This window comes from Coenobita brevimanus, chromosome 65, assembly GCF_032717465.1.
Source record: "Coenobita brevimanus isolate Jiangsu-jjx chromosome 65, ASM3271746v2, whole genome shotgun sequence".
Lineage (NCBI taxonomy): Eukaryota > Metazoa > Arthropoda > Malacostraca > Decapoda > Coenobitidae > Coenobita > Coenobita brevimanus.
In genome coordinates this window covers 54,186,430-54,207,802 of record NC_137018.1, presented here as the reverse complement: position 1 = coordinate 54,207,802, position 21,373 = coordinate 54,186,430, and the positions used below count along the sequence as shown (strand labels likewise).

At 41.1% G+C, this 21,373-nt stretch overlaps 1 protein-coding gene across 1 annotated transcript in view; it reads right to left on the bottom strand.

Annotated features, from left to right (window-relative positions):
- Positions 1 to 1,011: 1,011 nt before the first annotated feature.
- The window catches only part of LOC145405044 (rab GTPase-binding effector protein 1-like), a 35,405-nt gene continuing 15,043 nt past the window's right edge, over positions 1,012 to 21,373 (bottom strand). The window contains exons 4-21 of the mRNA XM_080276544.1: positions 19,713 to 19,843; positions 18,736 to 18,918; positions 13,535 to 13,741; positions 13,143 to 13,286; positions 11,218 to 11,368; positions 10,404 to 10,555; positions 9,235 to 9,314; positions 8,785 to 8,927; positions 5,797 to 6,041; positions 5,347 to 5,496; positions 4,611 to 4,756; positions 3,987 to 4,080; positions 3,595 to 3,705; positions 3,355 to 3,422; positions 2,904 to 3,069; positions 1,895 to 2,047; positions 1,452 to 1,529; positions 1,012 to 1,239 (exon numbers count right to left, since the gene is read on the bottom strand). Coding sequence (XP_080132670.1) covers positions 1,072 to 1,239; positions 1,452 to 1,529; positions 1,895 to 2,047; positions 2,904 to 3,069; positions 3,355 to 3,422; positions 3,595 to 3,705; positions 3,987 to 4,080; positions 4,611 to 4,756; positions 5,347 to 5,496; positions 5,797 to 6,041; positions 8,785 to 8,927; positions 9,235 to 9,314; positions 10,404 to 10,555; positions 11,218 to 11,368; positions 13,143 to 13,286; positions 13,535 to 13,741; positions 18,736 to 18,918; positions 19,713 to 19,843 — 2,570 coding nt within the window. The 3' untranslated portion in view covers positions 1,012 to 1,071. The remainder of the gene's footprint in view (positions 1,240 to 1,451; positions 1,530 to 1,894; positions 2,048 to 2,903; positions 3,070 to 3,354; positions 3,423 to 3,594; positions 3,706 to 3,986; positions 4,081 to 4,610; positions 4,757 to 5,346; positions 5,497 to 5,796; positions 6,042 to 8,784; positions 8,928 to 9,234; positions 9,315 to 10,403; positions 10,556 to 11,217; positions 11,369 to 13,142; positions 13,287 to 13,534; positions 13,742 to 18,735; positions 18,919 to 19,712; positions 19,844 to 21,373) is intronic.

Genomic DNA, 21,373 nt, shown 5'->3' with positions numbered 1-21,373 from the left:
GCCACTGGACTGAAGGGGTTAATATTCTCTTATGAATTAATAATTTCCTTTCATTATCACCACAGTGCGCATGAATAACACAAGATTATATTAACACATCACAGAAGAAATGAAAATGGAAGATACACTAAGGAGCCTCCTAAATGATGAGAATTTGGCCCTTAAGACTGGTGCTCAAACAAAGGTGACAATAAATACCTTTAGGTGGGTGGATGATGCTGAATAAATAAGTAATCATAATATGGCAAGTTAGTTGAGGTAACATTGCAGGGCCAGACCAATTGTGTAGGCAAAAAATACTCACCATTAATGATGCAAGCAGCTTAGCAGCATACGTCTACAACACAGGCATAAAAGAACCAAACCTAGACTTTCTTCATCAATTCATATTCCAGAAGACTGAAAAACAATTATTTACATAATCTCATTCTTCACCGCTAAGTGGAAATAAGGTTAGGATGATGATGAACATGAATATGGCTACCTGCATTAACATGTAAAAAAGATTATACAAAAGAAGACAGGTCAACAACATTGCATGGGAAAAGTTTTGTGTTGTTTGACCAAGTATAAATAATGGTGTGTGGAAAGGATCATGTATGAGTAGGTTAGTGACTGATAGGTGGGTATAAATCAAAGACTGAAAGATTTCAGGGCTATTACCCTATGTCTGATCTGGAAGGTTGGCTCAATGGCTGACATTTATGTCCCATGGCAGTTCAATTTAAGTCAGTATATGAGGACCTTGAATTCTGAAGGGTGAAGAAACCAGAAGTGAGGTGAATGTTGAGATTATCAAGGTTAGAGTATGTGTTGCTAATTTTTCATGTGTCTAAGCAACTAGCTGTACACTCCACTTTTTTGTTTAAAATTTTTCATGAACTTGGACTTGAACGATGGGAAATTTAGTCTACAATAATGTTCAGCACCCTACCTGGCCAACCTCTAGCAAAATTAAGCTCAATTAGCTGGTGGTCAGTTAATTCGCCCCCGTAACTCTGAGTTCCTCATATGCCAGGCAAGGACAATTCAGAGTATGAGGGAGGTAAGAGGATGAGGCCGAGGAGCAGGTCAGTCTGGGGAATGGGGTGGCTCAGAACTGAAGTATGGGGTAGCATCTTGAACGAGGAGGGTGTGGCAGACGTCACACACTCGAGATGGGCGACGATGTGGGCCGCTGGGCACTGTCTTGCTCACACACTCAGAGCAGAAGATCTTGCCGCAATGACGGCAGTGATGCTGGTGGGAAAGGGAAAGGAACAATTACACGTGGTCTAGTCAGCGATGTGTGTATGTTCCAGAATATCTATCTATCTGTCTATCTACCTATTTATCTAGTCATCTACCCATCTATCATACTCTGGGTTCTATCATATTTTCCAACAGCTGCACTTTATTGCCTTAATATAAAATTTCCTATCAGTAACACTGTTAATCCATGAGCCACATACCTTTCTCCTGCCCATGCCTGAAAACCTTATTTTACAGCTGTTGCATTCCTCCTGGTCCTCCTCATGTTGCCACCGCACCTGTGACGTGCATCAAAACAGGCAGTTCAAAATCATCATCATCATCAAATCATCAAATCAAATCACAACATGTTCCCTCTTACAGAATTCCCTTTACTGAGGCTGGTCATGGAACTCAGACACTCCTCTTACTCTTCCCTCTCTCTCTTCACTGTACTACTCCATTATCTTCCATATCAAGGTAGTTCTGCCTCTTCTAACAAACACTGCACTCAGTCTCACTTTCAAGGACTTTCATTGGTGTCTATGTGCATTCTCTGTCCAGTACCACCTTGTTCAAATAATTTATCTTCCTGTTATGCTAAAGAATTGTCTGTACTCTGTGACCACGAAGCACAACATTCACACAAACTTGTCCACCTCACCTCCTTTTCTGACTGCCTAATTTTTTCAAGCTGAACTTGTAGTGACTGTGAGAGGCGCACAAAGTCTCGCTGGACGGCCTCTGAGGTGTCCAGTTCGTGTTGCAGTGTTGACACCTTCCCCTTAAGCTCCATTACTTCTGCCTCTAGTCTGGCCTGAAGGAGTCACAGAAACAGGAGGATTAGAAAAAAAAGAGGACCAAATGAGAGGTGGAAGGATAACATGATGGAATACAAGAGGATTGAGAGAATAAAGAAAGACAAAGTTGGTGGAGGCATAAACCAGAACCCATGAGACTGGGAGAACAATGGGAGGATGAGGATAAGAAGGCAAAGTGATAAATAATAAAGAAGAGGAATATACAAAGGGTGGGAAAACAACAGAAACACATGAAAACGAAAATAGAATGTGAGAAAGCTAAAGTGGAGGAATACATGTGGGTTGGGAGATCAGAAGAATGAAGAAAGTGGGGCAGAGGGACAGACTGGAGGAAACCAGGAGGACTAAGAGATCAACGGGAGAATGAAGACATGAAAACAGAAGGTGAAGTGGAAGGACAAACTGGAAGAATACATGAGGACTGAAAGATCGATGAGACAATGAAGAAAAGCTGACAATCATCATCATCATGACTTTTTTCCCACCTATGGACAGGGTGAGGATGGGGGTCTAGAAACATGTAAGGAGGGATCACAAAAGAGGGAGAACTTAAATAATTGTAATTTTACTCAAACTACAGATTGTCAAAAAATTCTGAGCCAATTACTGGCAGTTCCATTATAAACTAGGGACCTGTTTCACAACTACTGGTTCTCTCATGTCCATTCTTCAGGTGGTTAAACATAAACAGACTCCTACAACGTATGGTAAATGAAATACTGTACTTCTATGTCAGATGTGCCCACACCCTGAAAATCCCTGTAAATGATGGGGATACTAGGCAATGTTTCAGCATTATATTGTAAATCTGTTAGCAAAAAGGAATATTAATCATGCAGACACTGGACCTACCCTGGCCTGTGTCTGCTCTGCCACCTGTGTCTTGAGCCCTGAGATAATCTGCTGACTCTTGAGCTGAGCCTCCGCCTGCCGCGCCACCTGAGCATCACTCTCCTCCCGACTCTTCTGCTCCACACGTATCTGGCTCTCCACACTCTCCAACATGGCCACCTTCTCCCTGACACACACATACGTAAACTTCAAATCAGGAATGTATACGTAAACATTCAACGAGGGATTAACTGATCTCAGTCTAAAGAATGAGATAATGTACTTTTTGAGCCACAAGTAAGCTCTAATATGATATACAGTACAGTACAGGTTTTACCTAAATACAGTATTAGCCAACCAATGTTAAAATGCATAAATTCAATAATGTTTCATCCAACACCTTCACTGCAACAATGTAACCAGTTCGTTAAGCGAAGAAGTGGCTGTATACTGTTAAATCCTTCAAACCAACCTGAGCTGGTCGATTTCAGAAGAGAGACGGTCTTCTATTGTATTTTTCTCATGCTGTTCTCCCAACACCTAAAAACAGGGGATACACTGGTTAGGCCATATATATTGCATATGTGAAAATTTGTGATGACATAGAAGACATATACAACTGGAATAACCTTGCAGCCTCAACCCACCTAACCTCTCCTGGCCAGAACAAGCAAAAGGGTATAAAAACAAAAGTAGGAGGAGATGGACTGACCTGATCCTTAAGGAAGAGTATTTCTGACTTGAGTGACTCCTCGATGTGTTCCTTGGATACTTTGGCGGCTATGATGTCCTCTCTATATCTTAACAGTAACAGCTGCATCTCCTGTCACATTAAAATTGTGTATATAGTTTTAACATTACAATGCAACAACATTTGGTTCTATTTACAGTATATAAACAGAGTAGCTTCACTATACATACTTCAATAAATTATCATGCCTAACAGGACACTATATAGTTACAATGACTGATACATTACCATGCTTAATTTGACATTATATAACTACAATGATGATACTGTCATACTGTATATATTTTCACTCTCTCTCTCTCATCATACTTCAGCTCTTACATCAAGATATAACAAGTGATGTCAACATTTACCTCTAAAGTGTTAGGTAGGTTTATAATCTCATTCTGGAGTTCCGTTGAGTGTTGGCTGTGTTTCCCCACCAGGTTGTCATTCTCTTGCTGCAATCTAAAGGAATTTTAATATTAATGTTATACCACTTCTTTCTAAACCAAAACTCATTTCTACTAAGCAGCAGAAAAGGTTAAATGAAAATTTCAAGCCATTAATATTTAATAAAAACATTACAAAGCAAGATGATGACAGTCATGGCACTACAAGTACTTGGAATCCCAGGCTCGTCTGAAATGTAAGTCCAGCTGACTGCAGGCTGAAGTTGCCCTCATCCTACAGTTAACCATCTTCCTTTCATGGGATAGGGAAAAAGTTGAGGGATGCTTGCATAACTGGGCAGAGAGACTGCTCAGTTATATCAATGAAGGCATCCCTCTCTAGCACCCAGTACAGGTATTGTAATAATGATGATGCAGTTTTATGTCATTCACTTTATAGGCCACATTTGGTTGGAGTACTGTACAGGTACTCCAATATATCACTGGGCATCCATTTGGTTAGACAGTTACCACCCAGCATAATATACTGACTTAATAAAACATACACTGAAGCTATCCTCTGTGTTTTCCAGCTGGGCAGCTCACCTGGTTAGCTCGGCTTGCACCTCCTGTCGGCTCTTGGTCAGTGATCTCAACTTCTCCTGCAGGCTGGCCTCTGTTGTCCGAAACTTCTCTTCAAGGGCAGTGTACTTTTCAGTAGCTGCATCAACCATGCTGGAGATCTCTGTTACCTGTTACCAATATTCTGTCTTTACTTCTCTGAAACCATATATAACAACAAACAGCTACAGATCTACACACCTAACACTCTGCAAGGGAAACAAAGCTATCTGCACCACAAATGATGGGTACTTGGGCTGCAGAATCCTTATGCCATACAAATTACTAATGGACAAATATATGCTGTGATATCATACTTAAACTATGTAGGAAAATAAAATTTATACAAGACTCCAATGATACAAAGGTACTAGCTCACAATCCCTAACAGTTTCTACACTCTTTTCATTTAATGAACTAAAACTGCCATTGGTCCTTCTTAAATACTGAGCTGTCACAAAAAATTAACCCTAGAATACTGTATGAAATACTGAGCTGTCACAAAAAATTAACCCTAGAATACTGTATGAAATACTGAGCTGTCACAAAAAATTAACCCTAGAATACTGTATGATGGCAATCTGGAAAAAGTGCTATGGAAAGGATGTAAAGTTGTGCCATAGCACTCTTTTTCTGCCACTGAGCAATGTGAAATAGGCTGCTAAAGACATAAATCTGGCCCAATTTCAGATGAAACAATGATACAAGTAAGTATATGGACCTTGGCTTTGTACTGTTCTGCCATAGCTCTCCACTTCTCTTCAGTGAGTTGTCTGTACTTTGCCTCACGGTCAAGGTCTTCTCGATATCTGGTAACTGCACGTTCCCCTTCCAATCGCTGTTTTTCACTCTCACGCAGGTCACTTTGTGCCTACAAACAATGACAGGATGAAGGAAGCATTATTATCATCATCATCATTATCATCATACAACTAAAGGAAAAAAGAAGGGGCAACATCAGAGTAACTGCACTACAGGTTTATCATTATTATCACAACCTTTTTTCTCCCCATAAAAGAGGGTTTAGTGTGATCCAGAAACAATGACTGAGGAAGCATAAGAGTAAAAGAACTATTAATGAGTATGCCCATTGAAACAGAGAAGCTGCTTATTCACACAGCAGCACAGAGAAACCCACCACATCTGGGGAGTTAGGTGATTACTACTGTACCTTGTTAAGCGCAGCCTGGTTGGCAGCACACAATTGACAAGAGCGGCCAATACGTGACCGTGCCCGCCTTATCTCCTCATTGAGCAGATTCCACTCCATCTCACTCACTACCCTTCGCCCCCGTCCCACCCCACCCCCCGGCCCCGCCCCGCCACCCCCAGGGAGGTCCACTCCCAGGTAGTCCTCCTCCCCAGGTGACAGTAGTGATTCACTCTGTGTCAGGCCCTCTGAATCAGGCGTCATATCTGAAGGATGCAAACAAAATCTTTAGTTTATCTTCCATGCAATTATATGATCTTTGTACACAATATTTAAAAATAAAATTAGTCTTGCATCTTTCACTGTCTCTGCTCTTATCTACTTTTGCCACACACTAGCAAATTACTCTTACACATTTTACTACTTCTACATGTCATCATGCAGCAGCAGCAGCAATATGTTATTTGTAAACAGAACTGCGGCTTGGATCCTCTCATAATCTTCTTTTTCCAGAACCACTCCCTCCCAGTCTGTTTGTTTTCACCTGTCAGAACTAGGCCACTCTCACAACTTGAATACTATGTCATGGTAGCAAGAAATATGACAAGCCTTAATTATGAGATAGGAATGAGTATCCTTGGTTATCAGTCAATTCAACCCTCCAGTCTGATTACAAATGGTCATCAACTTAGCTGAAATGGGTCAGAGATCTTTGTCAAGTTAGAACAATGCACTGTACCATTATCATCCTAATCCTCTTTTCCATGTAAACGCAGGCTGTGGAAATTTACAGCAAGTCTGTTTGATCCTACTTGGGACATGAATCAGACAACATACGAAATTCCACGTAAAGTCTTATTTACCCCCTATAGTGCACCAAAGGCACAATGAAACAGTCTGCAACAAAAACATAGGGTGATGGGGTCACAACATCCTTATCCCAATAAAAGAAAGCTTTCCAATTAACTATTCTTGACCTCTGTGGTTGCCTTTTACTACAATCTGGGAATAAATGAATAAATGGGTGATATTTACTCTGAAGTATTCCTAGAGATTTCACTAACACTTTGTGCAATTATTACTGTTGTCTTCCTACAGTCTGTTTTAACCTGATGGAACTCAGTCACACAAGTTTAATATTATATTGTGCTGTTATGAAATTCACTGAGCCTTAGTTAACCCCTCTGTGAGGCAATTCAGAATCCGCAGACATGCCCCGGGAGGCAAAAGTTTCGGGAAATTTGACATGTCATATTTTTATGATTTATGTGTTTGGGATGATGGATAATGATGAAATATCAATAAAAATAATAAAATAAATATATTTTACCTACCCATTACTGAAATTACAGCTGATGAAGCTGATGAATGCAGTATGGGTAATCCATGAGGATGCCGCAGAAAGTAAACAAACAACTTTTTTCTATCTGGTGTTTTCACTTATAGCTTGAACAGAACATTCTTTCCTTATTAGAAAAACTTATTTCTTGCTTCTGTGTACAATTATTTTCAAAACAGAACTTGTTTCCATATTCAAAAAATTGTAATTTCAACTTCTGAACTTTACTTATGCTACCAGTAATTATAACAGAACTTATTTCCTCTCATTCAACAAAACTTTTCTTCTTCTTCTTATAGTTTGAACAGAACATTCTTTCCTTATTAGAAAAACTTATTTCTTGCTTCTGTGTACAATTATTTTCAAAACAGAACTTGTTTCCATATTCAAAAAATTGTAATTTCAACTTCTGAACTTTACTAATGCTACCAGTAATTATAACAGAACTTATTTCCTCTCATTCAACAAAACTTTTCTTCTTCTTATAGTTTGAACAGAACATTCTTTTCTTATTAGAAAAACTTATTTCTTGTACCAAATAATCAAGAATTTCACCATCAAAAAACAGGAGAAAATACTCCATTTCAGAACTGTTTTTGTCTACTCCAGCAGCCCTTGTCACTCCACTGTGAGTTGCATCAAATCTATAGCAATTTGGTATGAATCTATCACCATTTGCCCAGATAAACCCAGATCCACCAGCACTACCAATACCACCAGGCCTAAGGGAGGGTCACACACCCTGGGATCATCATCATCATCACTTAGGTCTGAATCATCATCACTCTCGTCACTCACGGGAATAAATCCATCACTGTCACTGTCTGCCATCCCCTCACTGTCACTACCACTCTCCTGTGCCATCCCCTCACTGTCACTACCACTCTCCTGGTCATCACTATCGTACTCCAAACCTGGCGATAACTTACGTTTCACGCCAGCACTACTCACTGATACCCCTGAGGTTGACGGAGTTTGTGTATCACTGTCGGAAAATCCTTCAAAATCGGTGATGTCATGCACTTCCCTCTCTTCATCAAGTCTACTAGTCACTTCAGAGTTCTGCAAATTGCTGTCCGGTTCTGCCATCTCATCTGAATACTGTGCTGAGGGCGAATAGTGAAGACTTCCCTCTAACTCCACGCTACGCACAATCGCGCTGCCTAACCTCCGCGCGTTGCAGACGTGAAAAAAAAATCGGTCACATGTACTGTTATTACAGCATATTTTTGAAGGATTTTAGGCATATATTTGTTTGTAGAAAATTATCTTATGGTTTATGAGTCATTTTTAGGTAATTATTTGAGCATAAAATGCGAAAATAAAAAAAAAATCCACCCTAAAACCCGGTACATTTGTACCAGCAGGTTTGTTTACATATGACGTCAGAGCCCAGACCCCTCTGAGTGCAACGTGGAAGGTTGGGGGTATCAAACGATGCCACCCGTTGCCTGAGGCTCTTTTACTCAAAAGTCCCGACCCGGAATCCATCAAGAGAACCCGTCTTAAGACCCGACCCGGACTTAAAGGGTTAAAGCAAGAATGTATCTCCTTGATTACTAGGTAAATCGACCCTAAATCTTAATACACCTGGCCATCCGCTGAGCTGAAAGGGATTAAAACCTTTCTCAAGTTAAATGCTTTATACATTTACAAATCGCATTCCACACCTGCTAGGGCTTTCTGCTGGTCCTGTGTGAGCTGTGGCATCTTGTCTGGACTGAAGCGCTCTGCCAGTAAGGAATCAGGAGCCAGGGTGTCAGGGGGAAGGCTGTGACTCTCGGCCTCACTGCTCTGATCATCACTCTGTTCCCTGGGATAAAGATACATAAAAAAACTGGTAAAGAAACAAGTGTGTGTATGTATTTATATATATATATATATATATATATAAAGAGGTACTAGTAAGGAAATTAGTAAAGGAACAGGGAAAACAGGAAAAAAAAAAAAAAAAAAAATGGGGGGGGGGAGGAAGTAGGTTTGTTTTCACCTGAAAGAACTGGGCAAGAAAAATCAGTAAGCCTTGGTAATGAGGTAGGAAAAAGACTTCTTGGTTATGCCAAACTGACCCTCCCTGTAAGGTACAAACAAATGTACTACAGCAATGGCATGGTACCGACCCATGTGTGGTGGGGACTGCAGGCGGGGCGGGGGCCTCATCATCAAGGTCCAGAAGGGAGGAGGATCGGTCATCGTCAATCTGGCAAAAGAAGTTCTTATGTTCTTATGTATATTAAGTCACAATGGTTGGAAATTTTAGTGGTAAGAAGGGCATCGTAATACCTTTAGTAATTTTTTTTTTTTTTTTCTTACACACTATTAATAATAGGTCATAGCTGCATGAAATTTAACCTTAGGAGACGGGTGTCCGCATGTGCAGTCCAAGAGTACAGTATTAGTAGTGAAGGGACAGATGTCTGCATATGCAGTCCTGCCATTTTTCAAAGTGGAGCAGGCATTACGGCAGCATCCCATGCTCTATGGAGTAGTAAGATAACAATAACAAACCCTCCCTAACACCCCCCCACCATTGTATTTTTATATATACATACAGGTACTGTATATATTGGAAACATAAAATTCTCCATAGGCCTAAGTGCCTCTGTGTAATAAATATATTGCAGCAACAGTGACATGATTTGTGATATCACTATTGTTATTATAATATGGGGTGTCCAGTTTATTGGAAAATAGTGTCATTAATTGATATGAAAATGTATTTCAATATAAGTGTTTGGTATGAGTACTGCAGTCAAAACAGTGATATATGACTAATGCAGTGATCACACAGTGAAAGTTTATAGTATGTGCAATGTTGAATAGTAATTATAATGTGAAAATCAGAGTGTGGTAAGCTCCAGGTAGCGGTCATAGGAGTGAAAAAACGTGATTTTAGTACATCTCCTTCTAAAATCACTGCCCGTCCAGTGAATGTTCACGTAGTCTGCATCGCCACCTCATGGAAGACCTGAAGGTATGAGCTTTCCAATGGTATGTAATTTTTTACTTTAGCATTACTCATTAAGTTTTTACTAAGGTTTAAAAGTTTCTTTACATCTGGCTGATTATGCCCGTCCTCAGCATCTATCACAACATGCGGACACCCATCTTTAGGAGGTTAATGAACCTTAGTTATGTGGTAGGAATGAGTCTCCTCATTTACTAAATAATTCATTTCTTTTAACCTGAGTATAACTGGCCATCAACCAAGCTAAAGGAGTTGTCAAATTGGAGTAAATCCATAATAGCCATTGCTATCTTCTTCACATGATTACTGATACTAACTAACCTCATTATCAAGAGAGTGTGATGAGCCAGGCTTCTTTGCAGCAGGAGACAAGGCTGAGAGGAGTGGTGACGCTGGCTTGGTATCAGGCCGACCATCAGCACGTGTATCATTATTTACTTCTCTACTCCCAGACTCCTCACTCCGCTGCAGTTCTACCACCACAACATAATCACTGTAGCATGTTTCACACATTTACATACATATTTATTCCTTATCACACTAAACCTGAAGCACAGATATTCAAATCCTTAAACCTGGGTGAGAAACTTTTTATCTTGCTACTGCCTGACCAGCTGATTCAATTTGGGAAAGGTCTCTTGTTCTGAAAGTGTTTATTAAGGATACATCTAACTCCTAAAGTTCAACATGTCTATCATATGATGAATTATATCCTTAGATGATATGAATAAAATGAAAAAAGATCTCCCTGGGCTCAGTGGGTTTAGATGCTGATTTTATGAACTCTACAAAAAGCCACAGATGTCTGTACAATATAAACTTTGCCCCCTCCCCCCATTTCCTACACTTACTTTGTCAGTGGCAAAGCAAGGAAGTGTTATCTTAATAACACATACAGTGATGCAGTAAGGCCAACAATCACATGCTAAAAAATCTGGATACAGGTAAATAGCATTACCATCTTCATCCACGTCATTTTCATCCTGTCATACTGCTCAGTGTCTGAAGCTAGCTACCACCACAAAACTTAATTACAGTACCTATCAACTATTCACACCTAAATTATAAATAAACAATGTAATAAGAATGATGAAGTTTCTGAAGGTGACAGAAAGTTGCCAGATATGGGGCTGACCTTGAAGTCTGCGTAGCTGATCAGGGGTGAGGAGGGACTGCATTCGCCTCATGTCAGCCAAGTGCAGTCGCTGAGCCTCCAGGAACTGATCATTAGCTCGCTGCCACGTGTGCTTCAAATCCCTGTGTTGACGACGCTCTCCCTCGTAAAGCTGTACAATTGCATGCTTAATGAGTCAACAACATTTTTTTCTTTATAAACTTTTAGTATCTAACAGGCAAGTTAATGTAATGCAAATACATATCAAATACTGTACTTGTTATCCTCACTATTTATGCATCATCATCATCATCCGGACCACCTTTCCTACCCTAGGGCAGGTTGAGGAGTAGCAAAGTCCAGACAGCCTAAGTTTGCCCAATCCAATGGGCCACACTTCCATTCACTCATCAGTCAAGCCCCCGGAATCCTGGCCCTACCTGACACGCCAAAAACTTTCACCACATCCTGTTGCTTCACATAAACGTATCCAAACGTTGTCAAGTTAAAAAGGGGTGCCAAATCCCTGATTATGCACTTCTCACAACATTCATCCAGCCAGCTTGATCTCGTCAGTCCCCTAGCCTCTCCGACTTCTATACCTCTCTTCCTCACACAGTCATCCACCATGTCCCTCCACCTTCTCCCAGGCCTATCTAGCCTCCTCCCTCCATCAAATTCGCTCAGATATAACTACTTCACTACTCTATTGTTATCCATTCTCTCCACATGACCATATCATCTCAGTACCCTCTCTTCATTTCTGATGACCACATACTTCCTCACTCCACATCTTTCATGAATCATATTATTTTGTATCCTATCCACTTTCTATACTCCACATACAATCCTCAGCAGTCCCATCTCCACTGCTCTCGCTCCTGACTTTTCATTTTCATGCCACACCATAGCCTCACATCCATACGTTACAGGTGACATTAACACTCCTTCACGTAAGCCTCGAGCAGCTGCAACACTCAAGGCTGTTTGTTATCAAGGCCTTCATACCACCAGCTACCTTCCTTCCATGTGTCACTCTACTTTCTGCTTCTTTTGCACATTTTCCTCCCTCTTCTGTCACTGTACCCAGGTATTTGAATTCTCTCACCAATTCCAGTCTCCCTCTATTCACTGTAACATCACACTGGGAGTCAACTTGTCTCTTGATTACCATCACTTTACTCTTTTCTACATTTACTCTCAAGGCATGATGCTCACATACATCAGCAAAACTTTGCACTAGACTACCAAGCTCTTGTCCGGTATTTGCAAGTAGCACTGCATCATCAGCATACAACAAATTTGAGATAATCCATCCATCACCATTCATTACCAATGCCACCCTTCTCTCCATTACTTGCATTTTCACTTCTCGCATCACCCCATTATATACTGAACAACCATGAGGACATCACACAACCTTGTCGCACACCCACACTGATCTCAAATCATTCACTTAGATGTCCACTTACTCTTACAAATGCCTCACTACCATCATAGAAACTCTTGACGGCACCTAGCAGCTTACCATCTACACCATACATGTGCAAAACTTTCCTCAATCCTTCTCTGTCCACTTTGTCACAGGCTTTCTTCAGATCCATAAATGCCATTTGGTTGGGGCCCTGGGCAGGTATTGGGCCCTCTGAGGCTCTCCAAAACATCTGCCATGATTAAGTGATTTATGCAAACTTTAATAACTGCTGTATTTTAGGAATTTCCAGTAACTGAAATGCAAGTTAATTTAATCATAACAAACATCAGTTGCTTCTGTCACAATCACCATCAACACCCTGACATACAAGTATTTTTTTCACCTAGGGATGGGAATGGAGAACAACACCACACACAACTTTGATCTAGCTGGCATTTATAAACAGCTAATAATTAACAAACACCCGATACAATAATAACGATGATGAATGAGTTGTTGCTATAACACCCACTGTTCTGAGCTCTGACAGTTGTGCACGAAGTCTATCCACGTCGTCTGTAAGCGCCGTCTTCTGAGTGTTGAGGATGGCTGTGTAAAGTTCTAGGTCTGCTCTTGAAGCTTTTTCGGCTTCTAACGTGCTGCTTACACCCTTCAGCTGAAAAGCCAAGGAAGTATGGAGACTGAAATATTGATCAGGAGGATGTGAGTAAGGCTGTGGGGGAGAGGGGTGGGGGGAGACCATGGATGTGGTGGGATGGTGATGTGAGTTGGGGGAGGGCAGCCTGATGGCAAATGACTAGGTAACATGGAGGCAATTTGCTTGTGGCATCTGGCTATAGAAAGACAGGTATATAGATATAAAGAGATAGGTAGACAGGCAGAAAGACATACTGGCATGCTTACCTTCTCATCCAGTTGCTGCACCACCTGAGCTGCATCAGTACCCTGAAGGAGTGGGGCCACCAGGTCGGCTGTGTGTAACGCCGCTGCCTGTTGAGCCTCATGGGCTCGCAGCTGGGCATCCTGTGTGCGAATCTTCTCCTTCAGAGCCTGGATTTCCTCCTCCAGGGGCTCCACCAATGACCGGAGCAGCTCTGCATCCTCCTGTGCCTGTCACCACCAAGTGTATTAGACAGAGTGTAATATTTTACGGAGTTTTGGAGAATCAGTAACATCTCTTCCTTAGAGATTTATTCTGCATATTACATGTCAGTATCCTTCTGTATTGATGAAAAGCATGTCACTATTAAACGAATATAAATAACACAAAATAGCATGTTCATTCATCCATCCATCATCCAATCCTATGTTGCCCCAAGAAGAGCATAGAAGCCAGGGGCTAGGCAATTTGGTCCTGACATTTAAGATGAGAGTGATCAGCCTCACTCATCCCTGAGTGGCAATACATGAGCAATAAACCCCCAACTACCACTTGGATATAAACCTACACAGGCTTAATCTGATTGGAATGCCTTAATTACCATCCACCAGGTGCCATAATTTGGTTATATGGTTACCACCATCCAATCCTATGTTGCCCATGAGGAGCATAGGAGCCCTGGGCTAGGCAAGTAGGTCTTGACATTTAAGATGAGAGTGACCAGCCTCACTCATCCCTGAGTGGCACTGACATGAGCAATAACCCCAACCACACCTTGGATATAAACCTGCAACGGCTCAATCTGATTGGAGAGCCTTAATTACTCACTAAACCACCAGGCATCATAATCTGGTTATATGGTTACCATCCAGAGTAGTAAATTGTTTCCTGGTGTACAGCAAACCATTCGGCTTGCCACTCAGTGGAGAGTCACCCACGGGCAGAAGGAAGAGGAAAGAATGATGGAAAGAAAGACAGAAAAGGGAATGTAAAGTCACCCACAGGCAGAAGGAAGAAGAAAGAATGAAGGAAAGAAAGACAGATGAGAAAGGAAGGCACAGAGGAAAGGGCAGACACCCGAAGCAGCACCACATTGAGTGAGTGGATGGTACGCACCCCCACCTACCACCATGTTGAGGTGTAATAATAATAAGGAAATCAAATCACTAAGGGAAATGCTATAAAGTCCCATAGGCCACTTGGAATAAGACTGACAATATCATACCACAGCTAAAACAATTCAAAAAAATATCAGTACTCAATTGAATGTAATAAAAGAGAGCCAGATGGTGCTCCATTCTCAGTTCACACTATTGCAGACTATACAGCTGTTGCTGTTGCGGTGGCCCCAGGCTCAGTTTAATGTGAATCCTGTGGACTGCAGGCTAAAGTGCCAATACGAATTATAAAAAAAATCTTTTGCCTTTTCTACATGCCTACAATTACATCCCTCTACTCTCAAAACCCATCCTGGTATTTCTGAATACTGAAGGAGCTTAAACCCATTTACTGCATAAATAAAACACAATCCACTTCACCAGCAACATCCCAGCCTATATAATGACAACAAAAATCATCACTGATAATATGATACCACAAATATTATTACTTGTAGAGCTTGTTACAAAATATGAAGTATTTAACAGTGGCAGTCAATGCTTTCAGTCTGTTTAGAGTGCTTAGGTAAGATAAAAGGATGCTGAATGATAACACTGTGGTACAGACAAAAATTTCCAATTGGAATATGCTATTATCCTCACCCCACCTTGGGGATGGAAAGAAGATCTGGATGATGCTATTATGTTGTACAGTACCGAAAAAACATTCATGAAAGATAAATCAGCTTTGATGTATGGAGGATATCTTTCATGTTCCTTAGGGATAAAACAAGATTAGATGGATCTGATGGATGGATTGATGGTCAAATATCACATTGAACAACACTGAGGGTAGGGGGGTCATCATATGCATTAAGCTGGGCTGCCTGATGTAAGGGGTCTCCTGTATTGCACATATGATAGATCCAACAATACAGTACATGCACAAGGTTTTCTTCCCATTCAAAACTGTGTATGTATAAGAAAATGTCACCATTTTCCACTGGAAAAGCAACAGTAAACTCAGAAAAAAACATTAGTAGCAAGCAGTAAGGCAAAAAGACTGGCTGACACATTAAGTACGCAATAGCCCATATCACGCTCAACTCCACACAAAAACCAGATACTGCTGAAGAAGCATGCATAACGCACAACTCATACGTAAAAGCGGTTCTATCAGGAATGGACATAAGTGTGTCATTATGACTATACTAATGCATTCTGGAAATAATTAATCAGGTTTAGATAGATGTTGCTTGCACTACTAAACACACTTTAGCATTACCAAATTATCAGTTTGCTTTATTTCTATATACTATAATATTGCCTACAAACTAAAAATAATGTTGCACTTAGCCACCTGAACATACAGGTACTGATGTTGCTGTTGTTGTGGCCTCAGGCTTATCTGAACATGAAGTTGATGGACTGCAGAGAGAAGCTACCCATCTCCTGCAGTCCACCCTGCTCTTTTTGGGGGACAGGAGGGGAGCAGAGGGATGTTTGTATGACCAGGTGGCTCTACAGCTTAGTTATGCTGGTGTCATTCCCTGAAGGCCTCCTCTCCACCAACAACATACAGGTCATATCTACATGGTTTCCATCTAATTTATCAAAGTCTTGAGAGAGAGAGTGAATTTCTGAGTTCTGATTCTCCAACTCCTGAATAAATCTTATTCTGTATAAGCCAGTGATTGTTTTGGACACAATTACTACATAACAGAAAGCGTGAATCTGAAAATGCAAGTAAACCCACATCACATGTAGATCATATGTAGATACTTCTTCATACAGTACAGGACTTCAGGTGTTGCAGGGATAAAAAGTTAAATTACAAGGCTTCAGGGGTATCGACTATGTATATAAGATATATTTAATATTTCTACAACATCAGTTATTTCAAATCATGCACTATGCGAAAATGTTGTTAAAAACTGGTCAAACCTTCAGGCACTCAAAAAATATGGGAGATGGTCTTTCCTCTACATATCATACCAACTCTTACAAACATTTAAATGTTAACTAATACTGATGCTATAGGATCCAGCACTTTGAAGCACCAACAATGACATGCTGTTTCATATTATCTACAAATATGTAATGAAAACTGATGAATTAAGAGTTCTGTGCTTGCATCACTGTTGTAGTAAGTACTGTATGCTTCTTCTGAAACTTGCTTTAGTTTCCAATCTATAGAAAACTTCAGCTGTACCATGTCCAACCTCAATAAAGGGATTTCTTGACAGGAAGCATGGCATAAATTTTACATACACTGTAGTTGCCCTCAGTTCTGATTTTAAAGGCAAGCTTCAAGTTCTGCAGCAGTATCTTGAAATCCAGAGACTATGTTCAGTTATTTCATAGCATTCAAAATTTCTCAGTATGTGTCTCACAAACAGACTCATCCAATCAAATGCAAACATATACAGCAGTACCACAATACTTGAAACCTGAAACCTGTCCATTAATGAGGAACTGAGGGAGACAGTATATATATATATACAGTATGTATTGTATGTATGTAGAGGGAGAGGACCAAAGCCACACAACTCACCCTCCTCCTACCGTCCTCTCTTACACTTCTACCGGTGTCACTGGTCTGTCAGAAGGAGAGAGCCGGCTTCTTAGTACTGTAATATCCTCTTTGCAATATCTGGGATGAGCTAACATTCTGAGAACTTGGTGACATGACATCAGAAGAAATTTGGGAAACATTATACCGTACTGTATTTAACAATTCCCTGCAGCAAACACATGCACTGAGACAAAGTAACTTAAAGGATATACAGCATGTTCACAAAGTCATGCAAAGTTTACATAGTTTTAGTGCCTGTAAATGGCTTAACATTTTAAGCACTTATTTCCATATGAAAGACAAAATCTTGAAACTTCAAGAATTATTCTTTCATAACAAAAAAGCTGCATCTCAGTAATTTAAATGCAATAAATTTCTGTAGGACTTTGTGGATACCCTGTATTCTTTCAAAATTCCTGCTGCTGATTAAAGTTTTTCACACAATTAAGGTGTGTTCAAAAGCACCAGCATGTACCAGTGGCACCGATAAAGTGAATGAGACTTGCATTATAATTTACATATAACTGTCACAACCCTCAAACCAATGAATGCTGTATTTTCATATCAGTCAGCCATCCATATGAAGCTTAAAGAAGAAAAACAAAAGAAACTGAAAAACAAAAGCTGAGGACCGAAAACAATAAATGAAAGAACAAAGATACAGGTAATCAAAGCATCCATACCTAACTAATCTGCAGATGAAAAGATGTTAATCTATAATCTAGTTCTAAAAATGCTACCAAATATTGTGCATGAGCAAATGATTGTGCTTTATGGTGCATAATTCTGGGATAAGCACCTCTGGCCAGAGGATGTCAACTTTATTGTATTTATAGCCGTCTTTTTACGCTTTTCTTCAGCTATGGAGAGACTTTCTGAACTGGAAGGGCTGGACAGACTCTTATTAACCATCTCACAGCAAGAAATCTCCCCTACGAAGAATTAAGTAATAAGAAATAAAACAGAGATGACATACTAAGGCAGAAGGGCTTGAATTGTGACTGGGTGCTTTTCACTATCGACTTGGAATATTATTTGTTCATTCACACCATGCCTGTAACTTCCTTCACTTCATACTTATCTTTTGGCACAGAATCCTCTAGCCTTCTATAATTCTTTCCCAGTCATTTTCTCTCTAAAACTTTCTCCTGCCTTTCAGTTATCCTCCAAACCTGTCTTTCCTTCTCCTCTTTGCTCAAACTTCTCCCTCATGTTCCCTCCATGGCTCTTCCTCATCCTACCTCCAACCATGTCTCCCACATTTTTCCCTTCAACTCTGTCCCATTTTCTTGTCTTTCCTCTAAACCTATCTTTCTCTCAAGTATTCCTCCCATACCTATTGTCCTCATTCTTCTTTCAAACCATTATCACCTCACCTTAAAACTTGTCTGTTTTACACATTTTCCCTCCAAAACTCTCTCTCACATTTTTCCTTCAACTCTGTGTCTTTGTCATCTTCACTATTAGCCTCTCTTTCTCTTTACCATTCCCTCTAAACCTAACTCCCTCAACTTCTTTTCCATGCCATCCACATCTCTCCTCAAAACCTCACCTTCTTCATGCTATCCTCGAGGCTTTCTGCATCAACAGGGAGCAGTGAGGTGTTGGGTGTGGTTTTCTCTGGCGTGCTAAGGGTGGAGGGACTGAGGCTGGGCACTCGCTTTGCCAGGGACTTGGTGACTGCCGACAACACCCCAGGGCTTAGTAGGCTCTCACCCTTGGTACGATCCGACTCCTGTTGTGGTGTGAGATATGATAATTAGTAATGAACACTCCTTTGACTGCTAGTACAGGTATTGACAACATTCCTTTTGTCAATAGTACAGGAACTGACAACACTCCTTTTGCCACTCGTACAGGTACTGACAGCACTCCTTTTGCCACTATAGTCTTTGTTTTTTCCCTGATGGAACTGTCCACTCCCACAACTGAGTACAACATGAAGTGATTGCATGAAATCTGACAAGCTCTAGTTACAAGGTAGAAATGAGTCTCTGAGGCTTAGCACTCATTTGGCCTGGGACCTGGTGACTGGTGACAACACTCCAGGACTCTGCAGACTCTCACCATTAGTCCAATCTGACTCCTGTTGAGGTGGGGGATATGATAAGGAGTAAAGTGCACACCTTTTGCTACCATGATCATTTTTTTTTATATGACAAATGCCCCACTCCCACAACCTGAATATTATAGCCGATAATACCTTGAGACTTATCAGGCTCTCACCCTTGAGCTAATCTGACAGTGGCAGGGGATACAATCAGGGATAAAGAACTTTCCTTTTGCCACTACACTCTACTGTAACTTGGCCTAAATCTGACATCTCTTAATCTTGAATACTGAGTTGAAATAACGAAGTAATACTAAAATATGATGCAAGTCACAAAGAAGTGCTATGGAGAGGATAGAGGGCTGCAGCATTGTCTTTTTACTGCCACTGAACAATGTGAAATAAGCTGCAAAAGGACAAAATATGGGCCAAGTTAAGGAGAAACTACTATATCTCAATTAACCCTAGGCAGCACCTACCTCCAGCTGTCTCTCATACAGCCGACGATAGTGCTGCTTTTCTGCTTCAAGCCGTTCCGTTAGCTTCTTCAGCCTCTTGATCTCACCCTCATATCGGCCACCTGTCTGACCAACTGCATTGGCCACCTCCTCTGTCGATAAGAATGATAAGTAAAATTCTGTGTTCGTGAAACTCCACATTTTTTTTTTTTTTTTTTTTTTTTTTTTTTTTTATGTGTCCGACCCTGGGCATAGGCTTCATAGCCTGCTATCAAGGACATACAGCACACCACTTGAAAGAAGGTATGATGAAGAGAGCTTAGCACCATTCAAGTCATTTCTCAAGGGTAAAGCTCCAATGGATAACAGAGGGTCGTTTGACATATAAATTTCAGCACAGTGTTGGCTATTTTTTCTGACATTCCAATTAAGATACGGGAAACAATGCCACCATAAAATTATTTTATTGGTTCCCTATTCTTCTCGTTGCTTGGGGTGGGGGGTGAGGGGAAGGGTTAGGGTGGTGGTGAAGGTAATGAAGGGGGCTGGGTAGGGGTTGGGATGAGGGAGAGGGGTTAGGTAAGGATAGGGGTGAGGGAGGAGGCTGGAATAGGAGTGATGGAGGGGGTTAGAATAGGGGTGGGGGAAGGTTTGTGATTAGGGGGAAGAAGGGTTTGGGACATGGGTATGGGAGAGGATAGGTAGGGGTGAGGTGAGGGTAGGGGTAGGGGTGGAGAGAGTTGGGATAGTGATAAGGGAGGGGGCTGGGATAGCGATGAGGGAGGGGGTGGGCAGGGGTGAGGGAGGGGGCTGGGGGTAGGGGTCAGGGTGTGGTTTGGGTAGCAGTGAGAGAGGGGTTTGTGTAGGGGGTCAGAGGGGGGTTTGGGTTGGGGGTGAGAGAGGGGTTTAGGTTGGGGGTGGGAGAGGGGTTTGGGTAGGAGGTGAGAGAGGGGTTTAGGTTGGAGGTGAGAGAGGGGTTTGGGTAGGGGTGAGAGAGGGGTTTGGGTAGGGGTGAGAGAGGGGTTTGGGTAGGGGTGAGAGAGGGGTTTGGGTAGGGGGTGAGAGAGGGGTTTGGGTAGGGGTAAGATGGGGTTGAGGTATGGATGACAGAAGGGGAAGGTAAGGGTAAAGGACTGGGTAGGGGTAAGGAAGGGGGCTGGGTAGGGATGAGGGAGGGGACTGGGTAGGGATGAGGGAGGGGACTGGGTAGGGATCAGAGAGGGGGTTGGACAGGGGTGAGGAAAAAGTTATTTTTTCATCCTTCAACAACATTATTCTACCATCTTAATCATTCTCTGTATCTCTCTCCTGTGATTTTTTTGGTGGGAGAGAAAACATTATGTGAATTCAAATGATCCCTCTTCAATGTTGCAAAAAACTTTAAAAAGGCAAATACAGTATCATGATAATGGCAAAAAGTACAGGTATAAAAACATTTTGAACTCTCGCTTACTATAATACATACTGATGAAAAATACATTCACAGTAATGCTTATACATACTTTACTTATCACCTAACTGACCAAATACGAATCTATCTGCTTTTAAGTGAACAACTTTCAACCATAACATATTCACTGTTTACTTTATAATCTAAAGTAAAATCTTCAACAGTTGGGTGAAATTTACATGACAGGCTATTTAAAACATGTGCCATTTGTTACAAGTCATCATTATGGTCC